The sequence below is a fragment of the Simochromis diagramma genome, unplaced genomic scaffold (genome assembly GCF_900408965.1).
Source record: "Simochromis diagramma unplaced genomic scaffold, fSimDia1.1 OVJJ01000293.1, whole genome shotgun sequence".
NCBI classification, from domain to species: Eukaryota; Metazoa; Chordata; class Actinopteri; order Cichliformes; family Cichlidae; genus Simochromis; species Simochromis diagramma.
Genome location: NW_024386801.1, coordinates 26,623,017 through 26,649,937, shown reverse-complemented (window position 1 = coordinate 26,649,937; position 26,921 = coordinate 26,623,017). Strand labels below are relative to the sequence as shown.

General features: G+C 43.4%; 2 protein-coding genes across 3 annotated transcripts in view; both read right to left on the bottom strand.

The window, feature by feature from the left end:
- Window positions 1-18,098, bottom strand: part of myo5b (myosin VB) — a 49,420-nt gene extending 31,322 nt beyond the window's left edge. Inside the window, exon 1 of one of the 2 annotated variants that reach the window (XM_040026858.1) lies at window positions 17,958-18,098. In XM_040026858.1, coding sequence (XP_039882792.1) covers window positions 17,958-17,987 — 30 coding nt within the window. In that variant the 5' untranslated portion in view covers window positions 17,988-18,098. The remainder of the gene's footprint in view (window positions 1-17,957) is intronic. The other variant, XM_040026860.1, reaches the window with a different exon arrangement.
- An 883-nt stretch (window positions 18,099-18,981) lies between these two features.
- On the bottom strand, window positions 18,982-26,141 carry cfap53 (cilia and flagella associated protein 53). Its single transcript, XM_040026861.1, has 8 exons — window positions 25,550-26,141; window positions 24,402-24,631; window positions 23,688-23,861; window positions 23,010-23,313; window positions 22,517-22,735; window positions 21,075-21,291; window positions 20,863-20,965; window positions 18,982-20,785 (listed from the first exon to the last, which is right to left on the bottom strand). Exons 1-8 carry the CDS (start codon window positions 25,616-25,618, stop codon window positions 20,536-20,538), a joined length of 1,566 nt encoding a protein of 521 aa, XP_039882795.1. The 5' UTR covers window positions 25,619-26,141; the 3' UTR covers window positions 18,982-20,535.
- Between the last annotated feature and the right edge of the window lie 780 nt (window positions 26,142-26,921).

Below are 26,921 nucleotides of genomic sequence, written 5' to 3'. Positions count from 1 at the left end.
CGTGCTTCACTTTCAGGAGGAAAATTAGTTCTTGTCCTACTTTTGGGAACTCTTGGATGTTTTCCTGTTGGTTTGAAGCTGCTGAGCTTCTCCTCCTTTTGTTCCTCACAGACTGTCAGTGAGCTCCTCCCTGTGATGAGATTCATGGTTCACACAGACTCGTAGCAGTAGAGGGATCGTAGCGCCTCCCCACCTTCAGTGTGGTGACTCCTCTGCCTCTTTGTCAGTGCAGCAGAGGTTACAGGTGTCAGCACACCTGAGGTAAAGGTGAAGCAGTGTTCTCTCTCTAGACAAAGACCACCGAGCAGAACGACCCAGGTAACCCTGTAAAACCTGAACCATGAAACCAGCACCAGCACATGTATTAGTTATGATAGGCGTTTGTGCTACGATCATAATCTGACATACACCAATCCAAATGTTTCCAGATCCAGGCTGGTACCTGGGCTTCAGGTAAACTATGATCCTGAGCGCTGATCTGATATTAGAATCAGAATCTGTCTTCATGTGTAAGATGACATCAGGTCCACTTAAAGCTGGATCAGATATAACCAGCACAGATCAGCGTCTGTGTTTATTAAGCACATTTCAGGACCGCTGACGCAGCACCGGGTCAGCGCTGCTTCCCTCTGTTTGTTTGAAATCTTTTCAAACTTGACTGCAAACAGTGTTCATGACTGAGAAACTGCTGATGCTCACCTGTTTCTCTCCGTCTCTGTTTTGTTTGCATCATTACAGAAACACTGATTTTTAAACTCCCTGCAGCTCCAGTCTGTGTGTGTGAGGAGGTGCATCACAGTGAGCCTGAGGGCAGGGAAAGAAAAGCTCAAGTTCCTGTAAGTAACACAGGACTGTTGGGTTGTTGTATCCTCAGACAGCTGATGAAAACACATCAGGGTTAAATCAGCCCACAGCTGCACAGATGTGTTAGTGCTGATCAGACTGACATCAGGTACAAACACGATCCTGAGCAGATCTTGTCCCTGTCTGCCTCTTTGACCCTCTGAACCCAGTGGACCTGCAGCGTGACCAGCCCAATATCATCGTTTATGGTTTGTGTTTGTTCCTGTTCTTCATTCATCTGCAGCAATATGGTGTCACTTCCTCCTCTCAACAGACAAACTCAGAAAAATAAAGGAAGCAACATCACAGCATCTGCCTGCATGCTGAGTCCATTCAAACAATCTGAGGTCACTGTGACAGAAACTAATGAGAGCCGAGGACAAACATTCCCGCATTACATCACTGCCTTCAATGCAAATGCACTGCTGTGCACCAGAAGCTCGTTTCCATACAGTTTGCCTGTGTGACAAACAGGAATCACACGAGGTCACATGACCCGAAGCCACTGAAACACTCATGAGAGCAGCCCGGGAGTTCAGCTCTACTGAAACACAGCATACATTAGCACAGAGAGCACGGGGAGGCAAACGGATGGAAATCTCTGACGCCAGGCAGAAGGCAAATCAGTCCTGATGACATCATGAATATGTACATTACATAATTGAAGCACGCTCTGGTTACTTTCCATAGAAACAGGGGGAGTCGACATGTTCCCAGACATCCCACACAATCCCCACACAACATGTTCAAGGTTCCTGTACAGCGAGCTCCTGCCGTCTCCTGGCAGGTAAACCTGTAACTGTGGATCAGTCCATGTTCAAAGCATGAAGCACACCACAGGTGCACATGTGGAGAATTGACCCTGTGCACGAGAAAATGCTAACTTCCTGGTTTGAGACCGGATGTGGGGTTGTACATTTCCGGTAGCTTTACTTTGCGGTCAATCGCTACTGCGAAGATATCCTCCAAAATCATGTCCAAAACTCGAAAACGGAAAGATCGCGTTAAGTTACAAAGAGCAGAAGGTGGGAACACTCACCACTGTGTGTCATAAAAAAATCTAATGATCAATTTTGACATCTAAAGAGTTTAGATCGATCAGTTGTTTACATCACTCAACACAAGCAGAACTGCATTACTGCAGCAGAAGACACATCGTCCACATTCAGAAGCACATCTCTGTATAGTGACTGGTCTTATGATTTAAACAGGCAAATGTTCAGCATTCAAACTACAGGTGAAGAATAGTCAAACCAGATGTTTCCCCCATTATGTTGATATCAGCTAGTCAAGTACACACCTACACAGCATGTTAACAAACCGTGAAAAAAGCCACACAAAAAATGAATGATTGCTGGTAACGGTTTCTATACGTTAGTATTTACGAAGGGTATGTTGTGACTTACCTTCAAAATTACAGCGGTCCCTCGCTATAACACGGTTCACCTTTCACCTCCCTGTTTCGCAGATTTTTTAGTGCAAGTTTGCATGCTTTTTTTTTACGTCACATTGTGTCCTGCGTCCTGATCGCTGCAGACGATCTCCTCCGTGACGTCTCTCCTGTACAGTACAGAATCGCTGCATCGATCGCTAGCAGTGTGACTCTGTAGTGCAGTACTGTATGTCCACGATGTCCACCAAACGTTTTGCACCGTCAAAAAATAAAATTGTCTACTTGATTTCACCTATCGCTGGTTATTTTTAGAACATAACACCCGCGATAAACGAGGGACAGCTGAGAAATATAACATTTGGATCCCTTTTCTCTTTTGCCCTGAGGCACGGGGAAAAAATATCGACAAGTCGATGAACATCATTTACAGATATATTGGGTAAATGCCCAAGACATCTATAGAAATGTAAATCGCCGCTTGATTCATTCATTTGCTTAACTTGTCTTGGACCGTAAACAGGGCGCGAATAGGACACCGGAAACAAAGCTCCCCACAGGAGTTTCCGCACCGGAAGTAGCATATGCTAACGTGCACATAGTCAATAACATGCAGGAAGTTCTGTAGCCCAACGTTTTCTGCCCACACTGGAGAGCCATCTTGGGGTTAAATAACATCAAAAAATGATTATTATGAGAAGCAGCAGATTTGTATAAGAGCTTACAGTTCTCACTGCTGTGATTTCAAAGCCAGCAGAAGCACTGTCCTCGCATCCTGGAGCTCTGATCTTCATCTGTGTGGCAACAGGCAGGTAAACTGTGCTTCAAAGAACCGAAACCAGCACAAAAATGTCGATTCAGGCTTTTTCAGCTCTCCCTAAACAAACAGTTTCTCCTGCTCTCCGTCACCACATGCTTCTCAAACCGGAATACTATTACACACCATTTAAAGCATCCCGAGACTGGGCAGGTTAACATTTCAACTGAAATCAGGACCACAAATAGAGAAAAAAAACCAGGACATTAAAATTCATTACAATGCTGCTATTTTAACGTGAAGTAGTCCCATTGTGCTTATGCTCCTGTTCTTTATTCTTGGACCCTACTAAATGAGATTTTCATGAGTCACGGCTCAAAATATCAGAATCAGAAAGGGTTTTATTGCCAAATGTTGAGCAGGTTTACAACATTAGGAAATTGCTGCGGTGCTTCAGTGCAAACATACTGTCATTATAACGCTTAAATAGACATGAAAATAAAAATAAGAATAAGAATTAAAAGTGCTAAGTAGATAGATATATACATGAGTGCAGGTGGTGAACAGTGCCAAACATGGAACGCTGCAATAAATATCTGATACTGAGTAGATGGAGCAGCCTGTCAGTTTGACTTCAGTCTGAAACAAACCGTCTCTGCTGCTTAAACATAGAGAGTGTGAACAGCAAATGGGCAGAGCTTCTACACCTTCTCCATGACAGCATCCAGATCCAAGAGCAGTGAAAAACTGACAAATGAGATGATGATTATTATTAGCATTATCATCATCATTAGAAACTTTGGTTTGTTTGATGTGAACAGGGTGTGACGTGTAACAGAATAACAGAAAGCTTCAGTCTGCAGACATGAACTGAAGGACGTCTGACACAAAGTATGCTGTGAGCTCGTGTGTGATGGCATGATCTCTATCAAACAGTGTGTGAGTGCGGTGTGAGTAGTAAACGTGTGTGTGGTGTGAATGCGTGTGTGGTATGTGTATGCTGTAAGTTTATCTAGGACACCATCAGTAATTATCCAATGACTGAGAAGCATGAAGTCCACATGCACAGCATCTCAGCAGGAAACTCAGCCAGTAATGAGGACACACACACACACACACACACACACACACACACACACACACACACACTTACACTTCTAAAGTTGATTTGTTGTTGTTGTTGTTTTTCCTTCACGTCTCTGCACAGGCGAGCATGTCTTCAGCGGGGGAGGGGCTGTACATGTATGTGGACAGTTACTCATTGTTTGTCCTTTGAACTCTGATAAGTTTCAATTCATTCAGCCGAAAGTAACACAACATGACAATGAAGTGAGGAAGAGCAGCTTAAAAGCACGTCTCCACAGACCGAATCTGAATCGTTTTACCCCCCAAAAAGTCACTGATCAGGGCAGAGCTGAGCCGATTTGTGAAAACATTTTCTTTCCACCAAGCTCTACAAGTAATCTGTAACTTGCCAGTGTCGCGTTAAAAAAAATACTATTGACCAAAAACAGCTGCTGGATTCAACTCCATGTTCAAACAATGTTACATCTACCCACAGAAATGCACAACAGAGAAACTGCACAGCGCCAGCATTATGCTAAAGCTCTCTTCCACATCTTTACAAAATTTAAAGCTGTGGCTCAGAATCAGAAAGCATCTGTGTAAAAACAAATACAGCAGGTCTGATTTCTGAACGAAGCTGGGTTTAACTCTGTATCTCAGACTTTGTTTTCCTTCTGTGAGTCAGAAACGTGGACGGACTTGACATTCCGCTGCTGTGCTTTGTTTTGGGGGAGGGTTTAGGGAAAGAAGGGGACCAGCAGTGGAGGACAAGTACAGGTTTGGAATAAAAGACGAGCCTGCAGGGGAAGTGAAGGTGTTGGATTAGCACACACAAAGAGCTGAAATGGCTCTGAGTCACGGGCAGAGTTCACAGGCTGGTATTTCACTCTGAGCCTCAGTCTGACCTGAAGAATGAGTTTGTCTGTTTCTACATGCACAGATCAGGTTTCCATTCAGAGCTGCACAGGTGAGCGAAGTCTCCGCCCAGTGACGTGTCAGCACGGTGACATCAGCCCCAGGGTGAGTGCTGGGTGTGTCCTGCAGGAAGAAACAATACGACCTGTCGAGGAACTTTGACCTGCACTGAAAGCTCAGAGAGAAGAGAGGCCGAAGGTCGTACATATCAAACATTCACCCTGACAAAGCACATTACGACACTGCGTGTCCTTCTAATGTTCTCTAATCACACACTAGTGTGGTGCTAAAGCTAAAGGGAGTCTCCCTTATTGTTGCTACAGGGAAAACGTCCTCTGAGGTTAGGCAATAAAGCACCACACATATACAAACACAGAGACAACAGCTGCTGACGTGATCCACAGTTCAAGCTCAGCAGGAGTGAGAGACTTCAGGTTCAGTACTTTGGTCCATTAACTTTTCAGTTGTGATTGGACAGTTTCAATGACATCACCCTGCATCATGCAGGTGGGAAAAACCCAATATGACTTCAGAGTTTCCATCAACTAAATGCAAAACCGTCTCACCGCGAGCACCTTTCAGTGGAGGTGAGGCAGCAGAGGTTCCCCTGACCAGCTCACCTCCTGGGTGTTTTGGCCATTTCCAACTTGGAAAAAGCCCAGCGGCAGAGCCAGGAGAATGCCTCACTGTTCAGAAGAGCTGGAGGAGATTGGTGGGCATGGTGGGAGTGGGAGTCCTGCGTATTTCTGTTCAGACTGCTGCCCCAAGACTTGTTTAGAAAATGGGCGGATGGACATCCTGAACTAGGGCCACATCCACACTAGCCCAGATAACTTTGAAAACTGCGTTTTTGTATGAAAACGCTCCGCATCCACACTTTCGTTTCCAGTCGTTTTCACAGAGTTGTGCGTCCACATTGAAACGGACGAAAACGCTCACGATCCAGTACTGCGCATGTGTGAAACGCAAGAAGATTCGGCCTGCCTCATTTCTGTCTGCCGTTTATTTACTTTCCAGCTCTTTGAAACATCGTGGCAAAATGTTGAAGAAAAGCACCATTTTTAAATGGACTAACATGAGGTGGAGTTGTTGCTGCGAGTAACACAAAAGTACAAAGTTGCAAAAGCAAGTGAGAATTAAAGAATTTGAAGAAAAACTCTCTGGAGCATGTACAGACTGATATTAATCTTTAATAGGACTGTCAAAACAGAGCAAGCAAAACAACTGCTGTATAATGCCCTCTGATAATGCTTTAGTGTAATTGGTCACATGACTGCATCACATGACTAAAATGCGTCATCGGATCGGACCCACAACTCTGTGAAAACGACTGAAAGCGCTAGTGTGGACGCGGAGTGTTTTCAGACGAAAACACCGTTTTCAAATCTATCCGGGCTAGTGTGGATGTAGTCTATGATGACAATGTTTCAGTGTCTATCACACCTCCCTGACTCCCTGGTCCTTTCTAACAGCCTGTGTGAAGGACTCGTGATGAAGTTCACACCAAAGTCAAAAGGACGTGTCACTGTCGCCACAGTGCTTGCTCATAGAGGGTCGTATGATAGGGCAGTGGTTCCCAAACTTTTTTTGCTGGGCCCCCCTTTGTTTTACAAGAAAAATCTTCGCCCCTCCCCGCACAAACACATCCTCCAACCACACACATCCATATTTTGTTTTCAAACTCCATTGCGTTCATTTCACACCTCAAACAAACAAAAGTAAACTGCAATAAATTACAGGTAGCAATATAATAAACTACTAACTCTTTTACGCTACGTCCACACCTACATGGGTATTTTTTGAAAACGCAGCTGTTTTTATGTCATTGGCACTTGTAAACGGCGTTTCGAATCACCGAAAACACAGATTTTTTAAAACTCAATTTTTGCGTGTACGTGTGGACGAGGAATACAGAGTTCATCACGCAACATCAAAGGTATGTGCCTTTTTTCACGTCACGCTGTGCGCCACGTTATTGTTTACATGAGATGAATTGCAGATAGAGACAAAATACTGTTAATCTGACTATCTGCAGGTTTTACACGCTTACATACACACAGGCAGTTACTGTCCCTCCATTTAGAAAGGCAGAGTCACGGTGTGATTATTTTACCTGTAGTTGTTTTTGTTTTTTGTTTTTCAATGTGTAATAATATTCAACATTGCTATCAATACATTTTTCAAAAAATGTCTCTCTGTACAAAATCGGTTCAAAAAACATAAACAGCTGTGGGATCCTGTTTGTCCGCGATTTGAACCGAGGGAACAAATCGTGGCAGGATCAGCCTGATATTATTTGTATCCCACTGTAACTTTACTGTATAAAGAGCTAACATCTCCAAAATGTCAGGAGTAATTAGTCATTACAACAAGTGTTTGTGAACTAAAAATCAAGAATGTGGGATACTGTTTGTCTGTGATTTGAAGAGCCCAGCGTTGCTCCCGACGCAGGGGAAACGAATTCTGTCGCAGAGACCTACCTCGGCACTTGTGCAGGTGAAGCCAAAGGGAAGATCTGCTTCACCATATTTTCTAGTCTTTGGCTTGAAAGGAAGTTGGTTTGGAAACATATTTGGTGATGCTTCATCTCTGCTTTGCGTTTGTGTGGGAGCCCCGTCAACAACCTGTCCATTATGCTAGCAGTGTTCAAGCGTTCTTTTTTTTTTCTTTTTTTCCCTTTCTTTTCATACCGCACCCCCCCCTATGGCTCTGTGATAGGGGGTCTGTATGCATTATCATAGGATCTCCCTTACAATATAAAGCATATACAATACATAAACCTTGAGGCGTCTGTCGTTGTGATTTGAGGCTCTATCAATAAAATTGAATTGAACTTCTGCTTCCAGCCTCATCAGTGAGGAACAGAAGTTAAGTTAAATTGGTTACAGGATTAGTGGACTCGGTTTTCAAACAACCAGCTTCCTCCACCTCAAACTCCATGCTCGGAGAAAAACACTTTTACACACACAGACAAAAGTTACAGAAACCATAACCATCAGTACACCGTGAAGTGTACAGTTAATCAGCAATAACAGTTCAAACATGGTCACCTCAACTGTCAGCATTCAGCAGTTCTGCCTAATGCTAATAACAACATTAAACTGAAAGCCTTTAATTATTATATCAAACAAACATTCACCGAGTTCAGGATGACTGGATTCTGTCACTACAAACTTAAAGGAAACATTTATGTTTGAGAAGCAAACATCAGAACAAAGAGATAATAAATCTCTTTGATAAATGTGACAGAAGTCAGATCTTTGTGTAGAAGTTTGCTCTGCCAGATTTGTTAGTTTACCTGCAGGAATGCACATGGTAAAAATGATTGACACGCAGGTGGAGATGCCTATGACAGGCTAAACTGGACAAACGCAAACACTTAGCAGGTTAAGGTGAATGATAGTGTTAGCTTGATTGGTTTGTGACCGGAGGTGACATCATCAGTGAGCCACCAGGGTGGAATGAGACCGTTTATTAATCATGCTCTGATCTTCGTCCAAATCATCCAAAGACAGGTGGAAACTCTTCTTATCAGGCCCCCATTGAGGTGGGCGGGGTTCTGACAAGAAGAGTTTCCACCTGTCATCTTTCTGGATGGGTTATGTGAGTGAACATGGCTCTCTGCTGGCAGAATGTAGGGATCTACAGACGCTCCATCCACCTGCAGAGAGGGTCTGTTGGCAGGCTGAGGCAGTGTCCAAAACATAAATCAATAAATATTTTAGTTTTTAAATACTTAAGTGCACTTGATTCATCTAAGAGTTCACCTGCATTTTGTTTATAATATGTGAGACAGGTGAGTGCAGAGGTTTAGTGCTAATCACAGACACATTCATGAGTCTTCAGGGTTTCTGTGAGCTGGACAGCACGCTCCATTCATCCAGCAGCTGCAGCGCTAGCCGAGCGCTGACAGCGGTGGGAACCAGAGAGCTGCAGCTCAGGAGGAGAGAGATGCAGTCTGTTTGTTTCCTGCTTCCTCACAGACCCACAGCAACATGTAAATCCACCAGCAGGACAGCTCCACCCACATTTATCAGAAATCACACAGACTTCTTTCCGGATACAAATAATTACCTGCATGTGTAACAGTCTGTTATTAACTGCTTCAAAACAGCAGACCAATAAATACATTTAACAGCTGGAATAGCTGACTGACAAAACCCCAAACAGCAGCAAACAGCAGAACTGAGTGAGACAGACGCCGGCTCTGGTAGGGTTTATGTCACATTATTAAAAAAAATAAATAAAAAATACTCGACTCCAGGGAAAAAATGAAAATAAACCCACAATGCCTAATGAACAAAACTCTGAATCACTAAATATTGAGGTGCAGACAGACTCAACATTTTGTAATGAAGACAGCAAACATAACAAAGCTGCTTCATCACCTCAGCGGAAAAAACTCCAGCCACAACCAGCACCAGAAAGATTTAATGAGAACTATTAATATTCACCAATGAACAAAAGAAAAATGATCAAAATATCAAAAATATCGATTCTGAGTCCCAAGAGTCAAAGTTAATATGAGATGTGTGGCCTACTTTAGTTTGCCAATGATAATAAATAAATTACTGACATGGCAAAATAAATGTGTGAAACCGAGTCTGTCATCTTTCCAGAATCTTTATCCCTGTGACCCCTGACCCTTCGGTACCTGATGCAGGAACTCAGTATTTTTGATTTTACAATCTGGATGTATGTAGTGTGAAGATGCAGCTTCTTCAGAGATGGAAGGATCCAAAATACCAGTAATGTAAATTCATAAAGACTTTCAGACTTCTTGTTTTAGGTCATTATGGAGCCATAATCACGTAATCAGCTGATCAATACAGCTTAGTGGGAAATGACTGAGCTGCTAGAGAGAACAACAAGCATACAAAAACAGAATAATAAAAGTCCGACATGGAGCGAACTCACTGCTGCCCTGATCATCAAAGTGCTAGAAAAAGGAGAGAACCGTCCGAGTGTAAACCGCAGCTCTCTGGATTCTGGAAGACACTCTGACCACTTGGTGATCAACAATTGTTAAGATTAATCAGATTGTCAATCAGATTAATGAGTAAAGAAACTCGTCCCACTGCAGGCCTGATCTGCTCTGACTCAGCAGCCTCAGCAGAGTCCTGGATCTGAGTCCAGCAGATTCCAACTAGACCAGCATCACTCTGAGATCACCCTGATAACACAAACCCTCTTGGAGAGCCCAGCAATCATGACTCAGCTGAGCACAGGTGGAGCTGCAGGTAGGGCTGCTCAATTAATCGAATTTTAATCACGATTACGATCTGGGCTTTCAACGATCATTAAAAATGACTGAGCCGATTATTTAGCCCCTCCCTCATTTATCCGCGACACCTTAAAGGCCGGTCCGTGAAAATATTGTCGGCATAAACCGGTCCGTGGTGCAAAAAAGGTTGGAGACCGCTGATTAAGAGGACCCGAGGGAAGCTCGGAAAGCTAAGCAGAAGTTATTTGGAGAGTGACTGCCGTTGGTTGAAAAGAGAGTTTAAAAAAAAAAAAAAAAAAAAAAACTTCAGTGGTGTTGCACACTATTTTATATTATTTTTTTAAAGTCATTGTTAACCCTTTAAAGCCGGTCAGAGCAGCACGCTCCGTTTTGCGTAACTATTTTTAAATCCCTGTAGAACCTGAACCGTGTAAGCTAGCGCAATAATTTGTTTTGCATATGAAACCGCAGGAGTTGTACTTACATCTTATGCCATCAGCTTGTCCTCGGTCACGGTTTCGTTCCACATAAAGCTTTGCAAAAATTGCATAAAAAGCGCTTGCAGGAACAAAAACAGAATATTCCAGAAACACGCTTTGCCGTTCCTATCAGCTGTTCGTAACACTTCCCACAGTGAAATGATGCACATGCTGTTTTCTTTGCAAATTTGCATCATAGGATTGTTTTTTGTTTTTCCTGCAGTATATAAAAATTGCTGTATCTCCAAAATAAAACTATGAAGACACTCAAAATAAATTTCCTGTGGTGGGAAACTATTTTTTGCAACTTTATTGTATTTAAAGTTTTGAGGGATAAACCTCTTAAATTTCTCCAAGTAGAAATATATGTAAACAAAACAAAAGCGATTTTCAATTTTTTTTGTAGTTTATTGCACTTTTTTGCAATTTATGTAATTACTATGGACTTAATGCATACATATTATTAAAATATGGGCTATAACAGTTGTATTGATGTATAGCAACTTGAAATGCTCCCACAAATGGCACTACAGCATATAAAAAAAATAAATAATATAAGCTCTGGTGGACTTGGTTCTATAGTAGGTCTTAAAGGGTTAAATAAATATCGTCAAATAATCGTGATCTCAATTTCAGTGAAAATAATCGTGATTATCATTTTTGCCATAATCGAGCAGCCCTAGCTGCAGGTGGAAACCCTCCCCCCAAATACCAGATTACTCAGTCTGATGAGGTTCAAAGTGGCCCCACTTAATGAAGCGGACCACCGAGCCCAGGAGGAGGATTACAGATCAGAGCTGACTCACACACACACACACACACACACACACACACACACACACACACACACACACACACACACACACACACACACACACACACACACACACACACACACACACACACACACACACACACAGAGGTTCAGTCAGAAATCTGCGTCTGATTCTAATCTGAAACATACGCTCACGCTGTCCTCGGAGCAGAGCTGCGACTAACGAGCTGTAATTAATCTCAGCTAATCCCGGCATGCACAGCAGAAGACGACGACTTCTTCTGAGTGAGTCTCCATCATTCAATCTAACGCTCCTCCTCTGCAGGGTGGCAGGGGGGTGGGGTTGCATGGTGCCTGTCCTCGCTGGCTTTGGGTGATCACATCTAAACAGTGGCAGTTTCTCAGACAGGGGTTAAAAAGAGAGGTTACAGCTGAATGTGGAGGATGTAGAAAAGTGCTGCTGTCAGAAATGTTCACATGACTGAACTTCACTGTTTGTAAAACAATATTAAACATGACCGACTGAAAGCTGAATGAACTTCAGGGTTACGCCTGCACGTGTGTTGTTATTTAGTTTTTACTTTTGGTTCCATTCCAGAGATGTCGTGATTGTTTTGGTTTATATTTTGATAGTTTCTGTTAATTTTTACGATGTGATTGGTATTTGTAAGACTGAAAGAAAGCCGGTGCTCCTAATCGCAGGGGCAGCGATCTAAGCAGAGAAGCCCACCCTCCTCCTCCACCCTTTCTAAGCCAGCAGGGAGACATAATCTCTGCAGCGTGTCCTGGTCCGTCCTGGGGTGTCCTCCCCGATACATGAAAAATAACACCGTGGAGGTGAACAGGAGGCGTGCTGGTCAGATGATTTAGCCACTTCAACTGCCTCCTTTCAGTGTAGAGGAGCAGCAGCTGTACTCAGCAGCACGTACACATGGACAAGCTTCACAGATCTCACTGTTACTGCTGCAGGAACACAGACTCTGTGCTCACAGGTTAAACATGTGAACAGGTGTGATGACAGGTGTGCACCTCTCTCCTGTCCTCTGAACATACCTACAGCCTGCCGTCATTATTTACAGTTAGCTTTTTAAAATCTAGCTGATCCAGCGTCCAGCCTACAGGTGCTGCTGCAGCTCATTTCCCCCTTTTTTCTCCCAGTTATGACACCTTTAAAATGAGGTTTTCATCCTGACACCAACATCTGTTACAACAACTGTCGCAGTCAGAGTTTGTGACGTCACATAAATTAAAAATGATGAAAGAAAAGTGTTTCAGTGACTCAAAACAACATAAAACATGGAAACTTCCAAATGTGCTTTTTAGTTAGAAGCTACGGCTATATAAAAATGAACTGTGGAAACGTCCCAGCAACACAATTTGAAGATGTAGGCTAACTTTAGCCTACAGTCTTACCTAACCTAAGCTGCTAACTTCTCACAGATCCTGCTGTCACTTCCTCACAGTCCACATGAAATGTTGCTTCAGTTCAAACTGAAAGGTCCAAAAGTCAAAGTGAGTTTGGTGCAGAAGAGCTCTACAAAATAACGACAGTTAAAAGTACGTCTGGTGTCAGAGTCAAGGCCATCATTATCAACAGCATGTAATAAAAGGAAGTATCATCAGATTAAAGTTGGCTTCTGAGTTACTTTCTTCTCGTAACAGCATGAGGAAGAAGACTCACTGAACTCCAGCACAGAGAATAAAGCCGAGACCAAGATCACAAAACAAAACGTCCTCACATTTTAAAAGCTTTAACTCTCATCTCTCACAGAAAGATCTCAGAAACAAAAAGAACAAAAGTAAACTCATAACTTTCCCCCTGCTGTGAACGCTGACGTAACAAGACACTTTTCTGCCTGATTACAGTGGTCCAGGAGACGGTACAGACTGAAGGACTGCAGGTGGGACTACAGTGAGTTCTGCTGCAGGAGGAAGCTCATTTAGTCTTTGCGTCTCAGATTTCAGACAGCCCGATTGAGCAGAGGTTTCACTCAAGCTGAGGCGAGGTTAACAAGTTCATGAACATTCAAACAGGTTCCTGCTGAGTTAATAAAGAGTCACAGATTAGACTGGAAGCAAAGCTCAGATTAAAGAGTAGAACACAACTAAGTCCAATCCTCGAATCAAAGAAATCCAACCATCAGAGGATGACCGGAGCCTGGCCTGACTGAACCCACAACACTGCTGAATCCTACAATCCCCACAATGCATTAGAGTCTCTCTGCTTTTATCCTTCTTTTTTTTTTTTAAATTTTGTTTTGTTTTCGTCTGGGCATTTTCTTCCTGTTGCTCATCAGCTGTTTTATGTTTTTTATTCTCTCTCCCATTTCTGCCTGTCGGTTTATGATGCTGAAGAAAATTAAGTTGGAAGACAAACAACAAATTTAATGATCTGACTGCATGTGTGTGTGCGAGTGTGTGTGTGGCTGAAGGATGAAGACATTAGATAAGACAATGACTTCATCTCTAGTGTAATAATGCTGCTTTTCCAGGCTGATAACAGGTTCAAACAACCAGCAGAAAACCAGCTTCCGGTCTCGCTCTGAAGGTTTATTCAACCAGTGATAATGCCCTGATCACAGAAACCGTCCAGCACGGCCTCACAGACAGCCTGAGTCCTGTGAACCACTCTGAAATCCAACACGGGTCCCTTTTAACTCAAATCTGCGCCTCCTGCACCTGTCCGCTCAGCCGCACGCAAGACTCCTTTCAAAAATTAGCCATTTTACACTAAAGTGTGCACTCTGTGGAATTTCTGAGGAAAAATCTCTTTAGTTTGCGTTATCCAGGCTTTACCTGTTCGTCTCTTACATTCAGGCCAAATAACCACATATAGCTCCAACGTTACTTCACTCTCCACCCGCAGCGCCATGAACTAATGTTCCAACACTAAGTCCCAACAGGTGACTCATCTCTTTAAAATCTGAATAAACACCGTGATGTCTGGTTTGTGTGTCGGCTGTAACATAAATCATCCTCAGAGTTTAGTGCAGGTGAGTCCTGAGCGTCTAAAGGCGACGTAAGTGACGGGGTTCGGGCTGGAGCTGCTCCAGCAGGTGCGCGTTTGTCTGTTCCAGGTGAAAAGTAAACTCACCTTCGTGTACAGCTCGTTCACGGACATCGTGCCTCCCCGGTGGATCAAACTACACTAATAAGCTCCTCTTGTGTCCATTAATGATCCATTAGAGTCCCTCTGCGCTCCGGTTCGGTCCTAAACCAGCAGAGACTTTCCAGTGCGCATGCCCCGCAGCAGGTGTCTGGCCGAGTTTCGGTCACTTTGTTCGGTGTAGCGTCGGTCCGAAGGAGCGCGCTCCCGCTGCTGTTTCCTCCGGTAAAAACGAACCCTCGGGTACTTCAGGGTAAACTCAGAGCCGATGAAAAGGGTTCTAACCGGAAGAAGGATCCCGAAATCCAGAAAAACGGAAACGAAAAGCCTGAAGCGACCCGCAGGTGGAGGGAGGGAGGAGGCCTGTTCTTCCTGACAGCCGTGTTTTCCCCACACTGCCCGCTGATTGGCTGATCCCTGGCTCCAAGCCAGGTTTCAACCACACACACACATACATACACACACTACGCAGGGTGCTTCAACATGAGGCGTGGAGCCCCACAGAGGGTCCTGAGAGAAATCTGGAGGGTCCATTTAAAAAAAAAAAAAAATTCCCAAGTTAACATTTTATTTGAATTTCTGTGAATACCATCCCTGTAAAAGTATCAACACTATGACAGCATCTCCAAAATTCACTGCCTCACACAGTCAGATCTGGTACAGATCTACAAGACTGATTCTGTTTGTGGATCCAGTGGAAATTGGCAGCAATTCCACTGCCTGTTTATTCCAGTATATAGAATTATTTGTATGGGTCTAGGTGAATGGAGCAAAACCGCTAAAATAATCACTCCCACCTGCTTCTCTAAACTAAAGTCCCACTTTTATTTCACTTATTGCAAATCCAGCATTAATCATCTGTATGAACTGTAATAAAACAACATATATGACTTTCAGTCTTTCTCACGGTAATTCAGAGCCATCTATGGAGCAGGAAGGAAACCTCCAAGTTATGAGAAGTTCATTGGTAACATAAATACATAAAACAAAAACATACTTTTTTCTGCCTTCTCTCCAATATTCTTCCACTATTCACCAAACTTTGTATATATTATAATCAAATGACCTCTAAAAACCTAAAACGTCTTTTCTGTGATTAGCTGACACACCTTTGTGGGTGTGGCCACTTTAATGGTCAAACTTCTGTAATTCTTTAATGTTTCATCTAGTTGCAACCAAATCTGTTTATAAAGGTCAATATTCCAAATGCAAACTACTGACCTTGTACCAGTTTTACCACTAAGGGATGCTAATTCAATAGTAAATAAAACAATATAAACAGCGATTAGTTGAATATAATAAAAAAAAGTAAAAAATATAATTAAAAAACAAACAAAACGAAATTGGTGGTCTAAGTAAGCATTGCAAAATATTGGAATTGTGGTGCTGTCACAATAGCACCATCATTTGGTCGACAAGAGAACTACCCTCAGAGGAACTTTGATTTTGTATTTTTAATCTTTCTTTTGTTTTGTTTTTTTGATTATCTTTTCATGAAGGCTTCAGAATGACAACCAGAATGTCAAACAATCAGCCACAAAGACAAGACGAACAGACATGAAAGCAAACAGGCTGCACACTGTGAGAATTAATCATTTAACGCTCGTCCACGCCTCCTCACCTGACAGCATTCATCCAAACGTGTCGTCTCATTCTTTCCACACCTTAACCTCTTAAGCCCCAAGCCTAACTGATCTCCAGCCTTTTGCCCCCGTATCAGGGGGCGTTGGGGCTTAAGAGGCTTTGTTCCACTTCAACTCTTTGTGTTTAAATTGACCACAAAAACTGAATGCAGTGGAACCAGAAAGAGGCCAGACCAATCAAAAGTGCAATAATGAGGTGGGATGTAAATAAATCCTGTGTTAACACCTGGTGTGTACTTAAGAATTTTTATGTTTCTTTCTATTTTTAAATGCAAATCATGTACTTTATTAATCCATTTATTTTACAGTAGGAGTTACACTGTAGGCTGAAACCAGCAAACATGTCACACCAGCTGTAATCCTGTAACCTGTAACCTGTGTATGTCAGTTAGCCTGCAAAAAAACAAACACAAACAAAACACCATTAAACCTTATTTTGGGATAAAGCCTTCAAACCTCTGAAGCTTGTGGACTAAAGACTGTGTAGTTTTTATGTCTTGGTGATCACTGATGTGGAATTTCTGTTATTACTGTTAATTCAGTCTTTTAAATAACTGCCAGGAGGAATTTCCTAGATTGTGGCAAGAAGAAGCATCAGCCTGCACAGCTGCAGTTCCCCTAATGGCCACTTGAGACTCCAGCATTGAGTCAGTCCCCATAGTCTCCCATGTTAAAATGGTTGGCTTTACTGCAGAAATAACATGTTTACAGGCTGATACAGGAAACTGTTTTGTTACTATAACCTTGTTGACTTTGTGAAGACTGTTGGGTTTGATCTAATTATTACAGTTTGCTTTAATATGGTGGGGAGGGGTGGCTGTAGCAGCTAGCAGTCTGCTAGATAACAGGACCTCTGTGTTTGTGCTGTTGGAGGCAATTATCTGGCCAATATCATGGCTGCTGTGAGGTTAATTATTGTCACAGATCGGCCAAATTCAAGGAATGTAACTTAGTGCTAACATGCTAACTAGCATTAGCTGGTCTGTTTGCACTCCACCACCTCATCTAAATGTGGTCACTCCAGAAACAAAAAACTAACACAGCAGGATTCAAAACCAAAGGGTGCCTAAAACCAGTCTGTGTGTGAGACTTTGTAGACATAAATCTAAAAATCTGAATCTGGAGAGAAATTATGTCCTGTTATTACAGATGAAGCATAGAAAGTAAATGAGCTCCAGTCACATTATTAAAAATATAGTACTTTTGCTTAGATGATAGTAATACTTCATCGCTGAAAGAGCACTACGCTCTAAACTGCTTCAACATTTTGGGTCTTTGTCAATGTGAATGTTTTGCTTCAGTGCAGTAAGACTATCCAGCTGCAGTATGGGAAATGTAGGATTTTTGGCTGCTTTCTTTGTGTCTCATTCAGGCCTCAAAGAATCCTTCAACTAACTAATTTATCCTTTTCTCTTCAGACTTGTTGATAAATCTCTCACAAACAAAGTCAAACTAAAAAGTCTATCGAGCCAGAGAAGGATATTTGACCTTCATGCACCACCACCCATCACATTTATATTTCCTGTAATATCTCCTCACAGACATAAAATTTGAGAGTATAAAGCTGGTTTTACATAAAATGTTCTTATGTAAGTCAGACCTTTCCTTCTGATAACACATCAGTAAAGTGTGTCTGTTATCAGAGATGTTGTGTAATGCCGACAGGCTGATAGTGAACGTTATAGAGAATATTTTGTGTGAACATTAACCACAGATATGAGCTCTTACAGTGAGTACAGAGGCAATAACAGGTCCTTTACCTTGGAGTAGGGGTAATAATCTCCGCTCATCCTCTCCAGCTGATAAATAGATCCTCATGTGCTGAAATAAGCTGCATTAGATCCTGTGACAGTGATTGTGGGAAGCAGCAGCTCGTCTCAGACCTGTCTGAGCACAGCTATTATTCTTACTCAGCTAATGAGTCCACTCCCAAACCACTCCTTCTGCTGGTATGAGGTGTTTACCTGCACATGAGTCTGACAAGACGCCGGTCCACCCACAACAGGCCTTATCACGCTGCCACAGCCGTGAAGGCTGTGAAACACAGGCGTGAAAAAGAACAACAGAGAACTTCAACAGGCTGCACACGGAAGAAGAAATCTCACCACAGGCTGACAGTCCTGTTCCTGAACCTGTGCTCCTCTGACATCAGTGAAATATAATGTGGCACTAGCATTCATGTCACTGTTTTCCAGCTTTGTTTCATTCTGGGAACAGAGGAGCTGTGCACTATTAACAGTTCAAAATAATCTTTACTGGTGCTGCACAAATCACTGTTCAGTCCTGTGGTCAGTCTGTGCAATAGAGACACGGTTAGTTACACAAGAAAATGGACAGTATAAACATGTAAGCATTTTTTACTCTTTGACTCTACAAGCGTAGCTGTGCATGATTCAGAGCTTTGGATGAGCTGATTTCTTTCACCAGTTTTCAGAGGTGTGCTGAGGAACAGCAACAAGTGTTTCAAGCTTACTTCTTAGCAATTTGGCAGCTGCCATGTTACTTTCTGTGGGACCAGAAGCAACCATATTTAGAGGAAAGGGTGGAGTTTGAAGAAAAATTCACTGAGGTCAGAGATCAGGTGAGCAGTAGACTCATTTTGTCACAGAGTTCTATTCAGTCAGACTCCTTTTTTACTCCTTTTTCCTGCATAGTAGGAGGAATGCAATGCTTCACTTTACTGACCTATATGCTGTGTCCATCTTTGATATACAGTTTATGTTTGGTTTACAAACACGATCAGGTGAAACAAAGATGAACTGAAATAAATGAAAATATTGAGTTAAATATGTTATTCAGGTGAGTTCAGGCATGCAGAGACCGTTTTTTTAAAGTCATTTTGAACTTCAGGTGATTGTTTTGCTATTTCTCAGCATTCTTAAAAAAAAAACAAAACCCAAAAAACGACTGTGGTCATGCTGAGGTGTTCATGTTATTCTGTCCATCCCACCTCCAGCTATGATGTAATGATTAAATGATGCAGAGTTTATTTGTGCTTGCACAAGTTTACCCATGAAAACCTCAGCATGTGTCAGAGTGTGTTAGTGTGACATTTCCTTAAGATGATGATTGAAAAACTTTATTAACACAAGCAGCAACAGTATGTTGTTAGTAACAGACTCTAGTGTACATTAAATACTCATTAACTTCTCCAATTAGTGATTTGTAACAATGATGTAAGCATATGCAAAGTGACAGCATTACAGTAGGGCCGGATTAAACGCTAAGCATGGCCCCGGGCAAAGAGATGGTTTTGGGCCCCGCATAAAGGGAACGTTAAAGGAAAACTAGTGTGAACGATTCTTGGACTGACTTAATGGAGTCAGGCTTAGGATCTTAGGATCGAGACATTTTCATAGTATGTAATCCAAACAACACAGCAGATTATTAATGACAAATATATGAAAAAGAGGCCGGGTACAAACTCCGCCAGAAGAGCAGGTCACATGTCTACCAAAGGTAATGCAAAAGCCATTTGGAGCGATCTTCGAAAAACAGTCAAATAGTTTTATCCATTTATTCTGCTTAAACCTCCCATCCTACCTGAATATAGTCATGTAGGATGAGGTTCGAATAAAATAAGCACTTTATAACGAAGAACCAATATGCTGCTAATAAACAGAAAAAGAAAGGTGAGTATGTGCACCTTCATGTTAAGTGTTACCTGTTCATTAAATACATTAAAGACGTGATGCTTGCTGAGCTGGAGCTTCATCCGGAGAGTCTTCTGTCAGCAGCTTGCAGTGATGTTCATAAAGAAGAGTCATTTATAATTATTAGAGATGGTTTACAGTGAGTCACCCAGTTACATCAAACTGCTGCTGTTGCTTATTTTCTTTTTACCACATGACGATTCTTTCACAATAAAAGACTGAGATGTTTTGTAATGTGGCTCTCTTCCCTCTCCTTCAGTAAATATTACCCAACAGAGAGTGTGAATCACAAACAGGCTCCTCTGACATCACCCACCCCATCAGTCACTTCACAGTGAAGCATTTAAAGGGCAAACCAAAGCAGCATAACTCTGTCACCTGCTTCAGGTGTTTATTATCATGATATAAATAAAACTGCTTCAGAGAACCGCTGTTATTAATACCAACATGAGCTTAGGTACTTAAGTGTTATTTTTCTGTATTCCAAACTTTTTTCAGCTGTGATTCAATTTCTTTAAATTGAAATAGTCTGAACAGCTTCACAGAAACATAACCAGACTAAAACTTCTCTTGAAATCACTCTTTTTAATGAATTTTGTGTGTTAAATAAAAGAGAAACATCCAAACAAAATACACGTGGAGGAAACCTGATACACACCCCGTCCCCCAATTAAACTGTGGAGGTTCAGTAGTCTGTAAGCCGGGTCTGGGGTGCAGACCTGGAGACCTCCACTCTCCTAAAAGGGTGGGTGCCAGCACTGTGGGACATAAATCTGGACAGTATGTGCTCTTTCTTGGCGCTGAGGAGCTGCTCCAGCAATAGGCCCTGCTGGTGCTCCCGCTGCTCCTGAGCCTTCAGCTCTGAGTGGAGCTGCTGCTGCTGCTGCATCTGAGCACGGAGGTCGGCTTGGTATGCCCCAGCTGCCTGCTTCTGCCTGCGGGACGGACAGACAGTAAGTCAGACACACGGATATCAGACACACGAACAGCACTCGGCCGTTTGCTGACCTACCGTCTCTTCTCCTCCTCCTCCTTCTGATTCTCCTCCTCAATAACTTGCTCCAGCTCCTCACACTCCTTTTTCACCTGGGCTTGTTTCTGCAGATTAGCATACACTGGAGTGCACAGACACACAGACGCAGACACACACACACACACATTAAGTGAGCATTTAAACAGTGAAACGATTAAAGAATTCAAACCAAAGTATAAAAACTGCCTCACATTTGTTCTGGATCTGCAGGTGCTGCGCCTCCATCACCTCCTCTATCAGCCTCTTCCTGGCCTCCCTCTCCAGCCGGCTCTTCTCCTCTCGTTTAGCCCAGACCTCCTTCAGCTGCTCCTCTATCAGCTGCTCCATCTCCTCCTCCTCTTTCCTCTGTCTCTGCAGCTCCTCGAACAGATACTCTCGGTACCTGCGCTGCTCCTCACGCAGCTCCGCCTGAATGCACACACACACACACACACACACACACACACACACACACACACACACAAGCATGCACGTGGTAAATCAGATGAGTGCGTTCTCGTGTTCATTCACAAGTGAAAACTTTTCTCTTCGCTGCTGAAAACTGCAAATACTGTTCTCCATCTTTTATCTGAATTTCTCGATTCTCATCACCTCACAAGAAATACGTTTTATTTACATTTTTTCCAATTTTGAAACATTAATTTAATCTTTACTCTGTGTTAGACCATACTGATTAACTTCAGCCTATAGGCAGCTTCAGGTCCTTAGTAAATGTCTGACCTGCTTCATCAATGTTCACTCTTGTGTCAGCTACAGCTGACTGCAGTGCTCTGAGGCCCCCTGCTGGTCTGAATGAGGAAGTGCACTCACTGTGGCTAACACTGCCTGAATATTTTCATTCTTCCACTGAAGTCGTTTGAATTTGTCTGAGAGGATCAGTGCTAAGAATCAATCTGTCACTGAACCATAGAAGGAACTGCACAGAAAACTCATCCACCAATCAAATAATGTTCATTCATCTTCTGAGTGCTGTTCCTGAAGTTCAGGTCTCAGGAGCAGTAGTCAGACCCCCCAGACCTCTGCAGTGTGTCCTGTGTCTGCACTGAGGCCTCCTCCCAGCAGGAGATCGAACACTTAAACCCGGTCGTGTCTGAGCCTCCTCATTCCACCTCAGCCTGATCCTTTTGATGCAGGTGAACAGCTCTCAGCTTCATTCTTCTGGTCTCTACCCAGAGCTCGTGGTCAGCTTTACTTTTACACTCAGTTCTCTTTTATTACCAAAGCAGTCTATCATAGCATCCACCTGCAGTCTGCTGCGCCGTCCTTCTCTCACTGAAGAACAGGAGCAGAGACACTTATAGCAGAGTGCTCTCTGACCTTTTACAGCTGAACACATGACCTCAGACATGTTAATGCTATTTCCTGCCATAGTGCTAGTTTGAGGCCATCCCTTAATCAGATCAGCAGAACTACATAATCGGCACAAAAAAAAAGAAGTGGTTCACAAACTCAGTGATAAAAAGCGCCCTGACTGAAGTCCAACAGCCACCAATCTAAGTCTGTGAGCATCCTCGAGAGGACACAGATCTCATCTTGTGTTAAACCCCAGTGTTACAAACAAGAGAACAATCATTTATAGAATTGATTTTACATTTCCTGGCTCAATCCGGCCTTGACGTTCAGGTTCTCTTACCTTCCTCTGAGCAGCTCCTTGTTTCTCATCTATTTCCTGCTTGAGCAGTGCCTGCAGGATGCTCATGTCCAGCTCCAGCTCCTCGCGCTGTTCCCGGGCCAGGCGCTTCATCTTCAGCCTTAAACCATGGTCCAGCAGCCGCCGCTGGCCCTGCTGTGCTTGGAGCTTCTGCTGCTGCTCCCGCTGCTCCTGCAGGAGGCTCGTCTGCCGCTGCTGCGCCTGCACGCCACACAGTTATCATACACTCAGTTACCACGTCTGCCAAATGTGCAAAAGGTGAATGTGTCACTGGTCTAGGTTGGAACTGTAGACAGTGTTATGTTCAGAAGGAGTGTGGAATATGAACAGGAGGCTCCTGGGCATGCTCAGAATGACCCTTTAAATCATCTTTCAGGCTTCAGAATGATCTGCAGTGGTTGTGTGTGTTTGTGAGCTGTGTCTCCCCCTTGTGGTGATTTGAGATGAGTGCGACTGTAATGACTGAGGAACAGACCAGAAGCCGGGCCTCCTCTTCTTTCAGCTCCCTCTCCCGCTGCCTCTGCTGCTCGGCCGCCTCCATCTGCCTGCACAGGATGCTGCGCTGCTCCTCGTTCCTGTGTCGCCGGCTCTGGGCTCGAGCGCTCTCCAGCTCCTCTTTGGCTCGCCCATCACCCGCCCACAGTTCAGAGAAGAGCAGGTCCTCCTCCTGCTGCCGCCGCTGTTGCGCCTGCCGGCTCCTCACCTGAGCGGTTCGCTCCTGGGACACCTGCTGCTCCGTGAGCCTGCTGCAGATGCTGCGCAGCTCCTCACACTGCTCCCTGAGCACAGCAGTAACCACACAGCTGAGACTATTCATTAAAAATTAAAATGATTTTCTGATGTTGGTTACAGGACTGCATCAGCATTTTCAAGTCTAACTTTCTGAACTTGTTTTTAAGCAGCTTCAGTTCAGGTAGGCCAAACTAGCTTCCTGCCTCGAGTTGTGCTCCCGTTTAACTTGTTCCAGTGTGAATCAGTAGTTTGAAATGAATTCCTTCAGGGGAGTTCACTGGCTCTAATATTAATGATTTATCTTGGGAATGTTTGTAATTGAGATGAATATTTGTAACTGTTTTCTGCTGTTTAATTAAAGTGAATCACCATCTCTATAAGACATGCTGCGGTGGATGTTTAGGTGGAGGGTGCAGGGTACCTAAACTGCTGCTCCAGTTTCTCAGACACCAGCTGCTGTCGCTCGCTCTCTCTCTTGTGTCTCAGCGCTTTGGCTTTCTCTCTCATCTTTGCCTGTTTCTCTAATGTTGTCTCCTTTTTCTCCTCCATCTCCTGCAGGAGCTGCTGCTCCTCCACCTCCAGCAGCTCTGCCAGCCTGAGGACACGATTAGGGTGAGAAAGATGTCACAGCAAGCACAGACTGTAAATACTGTATCCCACCATCCACTCAGCACCCTCCTCTGTCACACCAACCCTCTGCATGTCCTCCTTCACTACATCCATGAACCTCCTCTGAGGTTTTCCTCTCCTCCACTCTGCCTGCACTTTCTTCTTCACATCTTGTGCACCCTTGTACATTGGATGGTTGACCCCAGATATTTAAACTCATCCACCTTCATCTGCTGCTTGCATGTTTATCATTCCACCTGTGTGCTTATTCCTCTTCTCTCCAGTTCATCTCATCTCCAGGCTCTCCTCCGCATGCTCTCTACTCTCACTACAGCCGAGGATTAAAACTATGATGCATTATTATTCTGAGCTTTAATAATCTCTGATTTTAGGTGGGATACTGGATGATGAAAACCGGTAAAAAGTCACTTGATTAGCAGGTACTAAGGTTACATGTGTGTTGTGTAATCAGAGTATAAAGTAATCTGAGTACTAAAGGTGCTGTGGGTGGACTTTGTCATCAAACCTGCGTCTCCTCTGCTCGACGTCAGTCTCGTGCTGGCTCACGGCGGCTTGGACTCCCCTCTCCACGGCTCCTTTCAGGAATCGCTGCTCCGTGTCTTTCAGCCATGACGTCTTGATGTTGCAGCTCTGTTGGTACTTGGAGAACTCCAGCACTTTGTCTCGGGCCGCGTCCTGCCTCTGCCTCTGCAGCATCAGCTGCTCTGCAGGCCTCAGAGCAGGAGGCCGGGCTCTCTGAGACACCACACAGATCCAGAACAACAACCACACAGACAGAAACTGACATCAGTAACACTGCAGTACTGTGAGGAGTAGTATTCATATTTTCTACTCCACCATGGAGAGCCTTCTGTCCTACTGCTGCACACTCTGGTTCAAGTGCTGCACTTTGGAGGACAAGAGGAAACTGCAGCGGGTGGTGAGGGCAGCAGAGCTGGCAATTGGCACTTCACTAACCCCCTCAGAGACATTTATCCTGGCAGACTTCAGAAGAAAGCCAGCATCATCCTCAAAGACCCCTCGCAACCTGGACACTCACTCCCACTTACTTACGCTATTGTGTATTTCACACGGAGAGATGCCAAACTGCCTTTCATTGTTCTTGTAACAGTGACAATAAAGAGCTATTCTATTCTATTCTTTTTTAATCTAATCTATTCTATTCACTGTAACTCACAAACATATCTTACGCCACTACTCCTGTTTAGTTACGTTGCAGGTTAATACTGAAGCAACAGCAACTATAATACTTTATAGATTTACTCTGAAATAGGACACTTTGCATAGTAAATGGTAAATGGACTGGTGATTATGTAGCACTTTCTTCTCTAAGAGATCACTCACAGCGCTTATACCTTCACACTGCAGAAATTGTACTTTTACTTAACAGCAGTATAAGTGCTATTACTTTAAATGTTGCCTTTACACCGCTGCATTCTGTTGTACTTTTACCCTGCAGTAAATTTACCTATTTACCTTACTATTATGGACCATTTTTACTAAAGGCGTGGTGCTGCTTCTTTGTTGGTGTCCCTCTTACTTTTTTTTTTTAACTCTTAAAGTATTTAAGTAAACAAATTTAATTTAAAGTAAACAAACTTACATATAAAATGTACATACACTTACAATTGTAATTGTAAGTGTCCCTCTTACCACAGCCACAGAGTGGGGCGTGGGTCCGGTGATCTCCCTGCACCTCGTTCTCCTCTGACTGAGCAGCATCCCGCGGGATTGGGCTCTTGGTGTCCGGGGGTCTGCCTCTGCTCTCCGGTTCACGACTCTTCGTTTCAGCTCTCGGAGCTCCGTAAGTCTTAGTAAAAAGTTAAAACACAGAGGAGACCTTCGCTTTCCGTTACCATGGAAGCAACAAACAGAGAAGACGTAGGTCACAGCTCACTGTATGCGCATGCGTCACCGCAGCCGACATGCTGCTCCGGTGCGTCAGCGGGGCTGCCCCGCCCCCTAAAGCACGAGAGTGTAACGTGTGAAGTTTTGGAGTTTTTTTGTAAGTTCTTTTTATTTAAAACGTTTTTTTTAAGTGAAAAAAAAAAGGTTTTTAAATCATAGTATGGTAATTATAGCACACAGTTTGGTTTGTTTCAAAGTTTGACTTAATGCGAATCGTTCAGATCGTTCTGCCTCCTCTCTGCACACCCACGAACAACCCTCTGCAGGGCCCTATTTCAGGAAGCCGGTTTAGTGCAAACTCTGAGTAAGTATACCCTGAGTTAACGAAAACTCTGGGTTTTCGGTTTCACAAAGCGAGTTTAGATTAATTCTGAGTGAGTTACTATGACGACACACTCCGTGAAGCTAACCTGCCCCCTAGCAGGTTTACTTCAACTAACCCTGACTTTCTCCGCCTCTTTGTCAGAAACCTGACTGTAGGAAGTGTCAGACATGGCGTGCTCCTTCCTTGAAGAGCCAGTAGATGTTGAAGCCCAAATTCTCCGCAGAGCTCTCCGCCGGGAGAGAGTGATCAGAGCGCGTTCGGACATTTTATCATTTCCTGATGATTTTCTGTGTGAACGTTACCGTTTTTCAGCACAATCTATAATTTATTTGAATAACATCCTCAGGCCTAATATTGCTCATGTGACACATCGCGGACATGCTCTCAGTTCTGTACATATTATTTGTATTGCACTTCGGTTTTTTGCAAACGGGAGCTTTCTGTATAATATTGGTGACGCTGAGCACGTTTCCAAGGCTACCGTCTGTCGGGCAGTCAGGAATGTTACAGTTGCACTGAAACGTCTCCTGTACTCGTTTGTGGTGTTCCCCGGTCATAGACCCACAAGATTTATCAAAGAGGGATTCCACAAAATTGCAGGTATCAGGATGACCAAAACGTAATTTATGATGTGGTGATACTTTGAACTACTACTTAAATTTTACATTTATTTTCAGGGTTCCCAGGCGTGATTGGCTGTATAGATGGCACTCACATTCCAATCATTGCTCCTTCAGTAAATGAAGGAGACTATGTGAACAGGAAGTCTTTCCACAGCATTAATGTACAGGT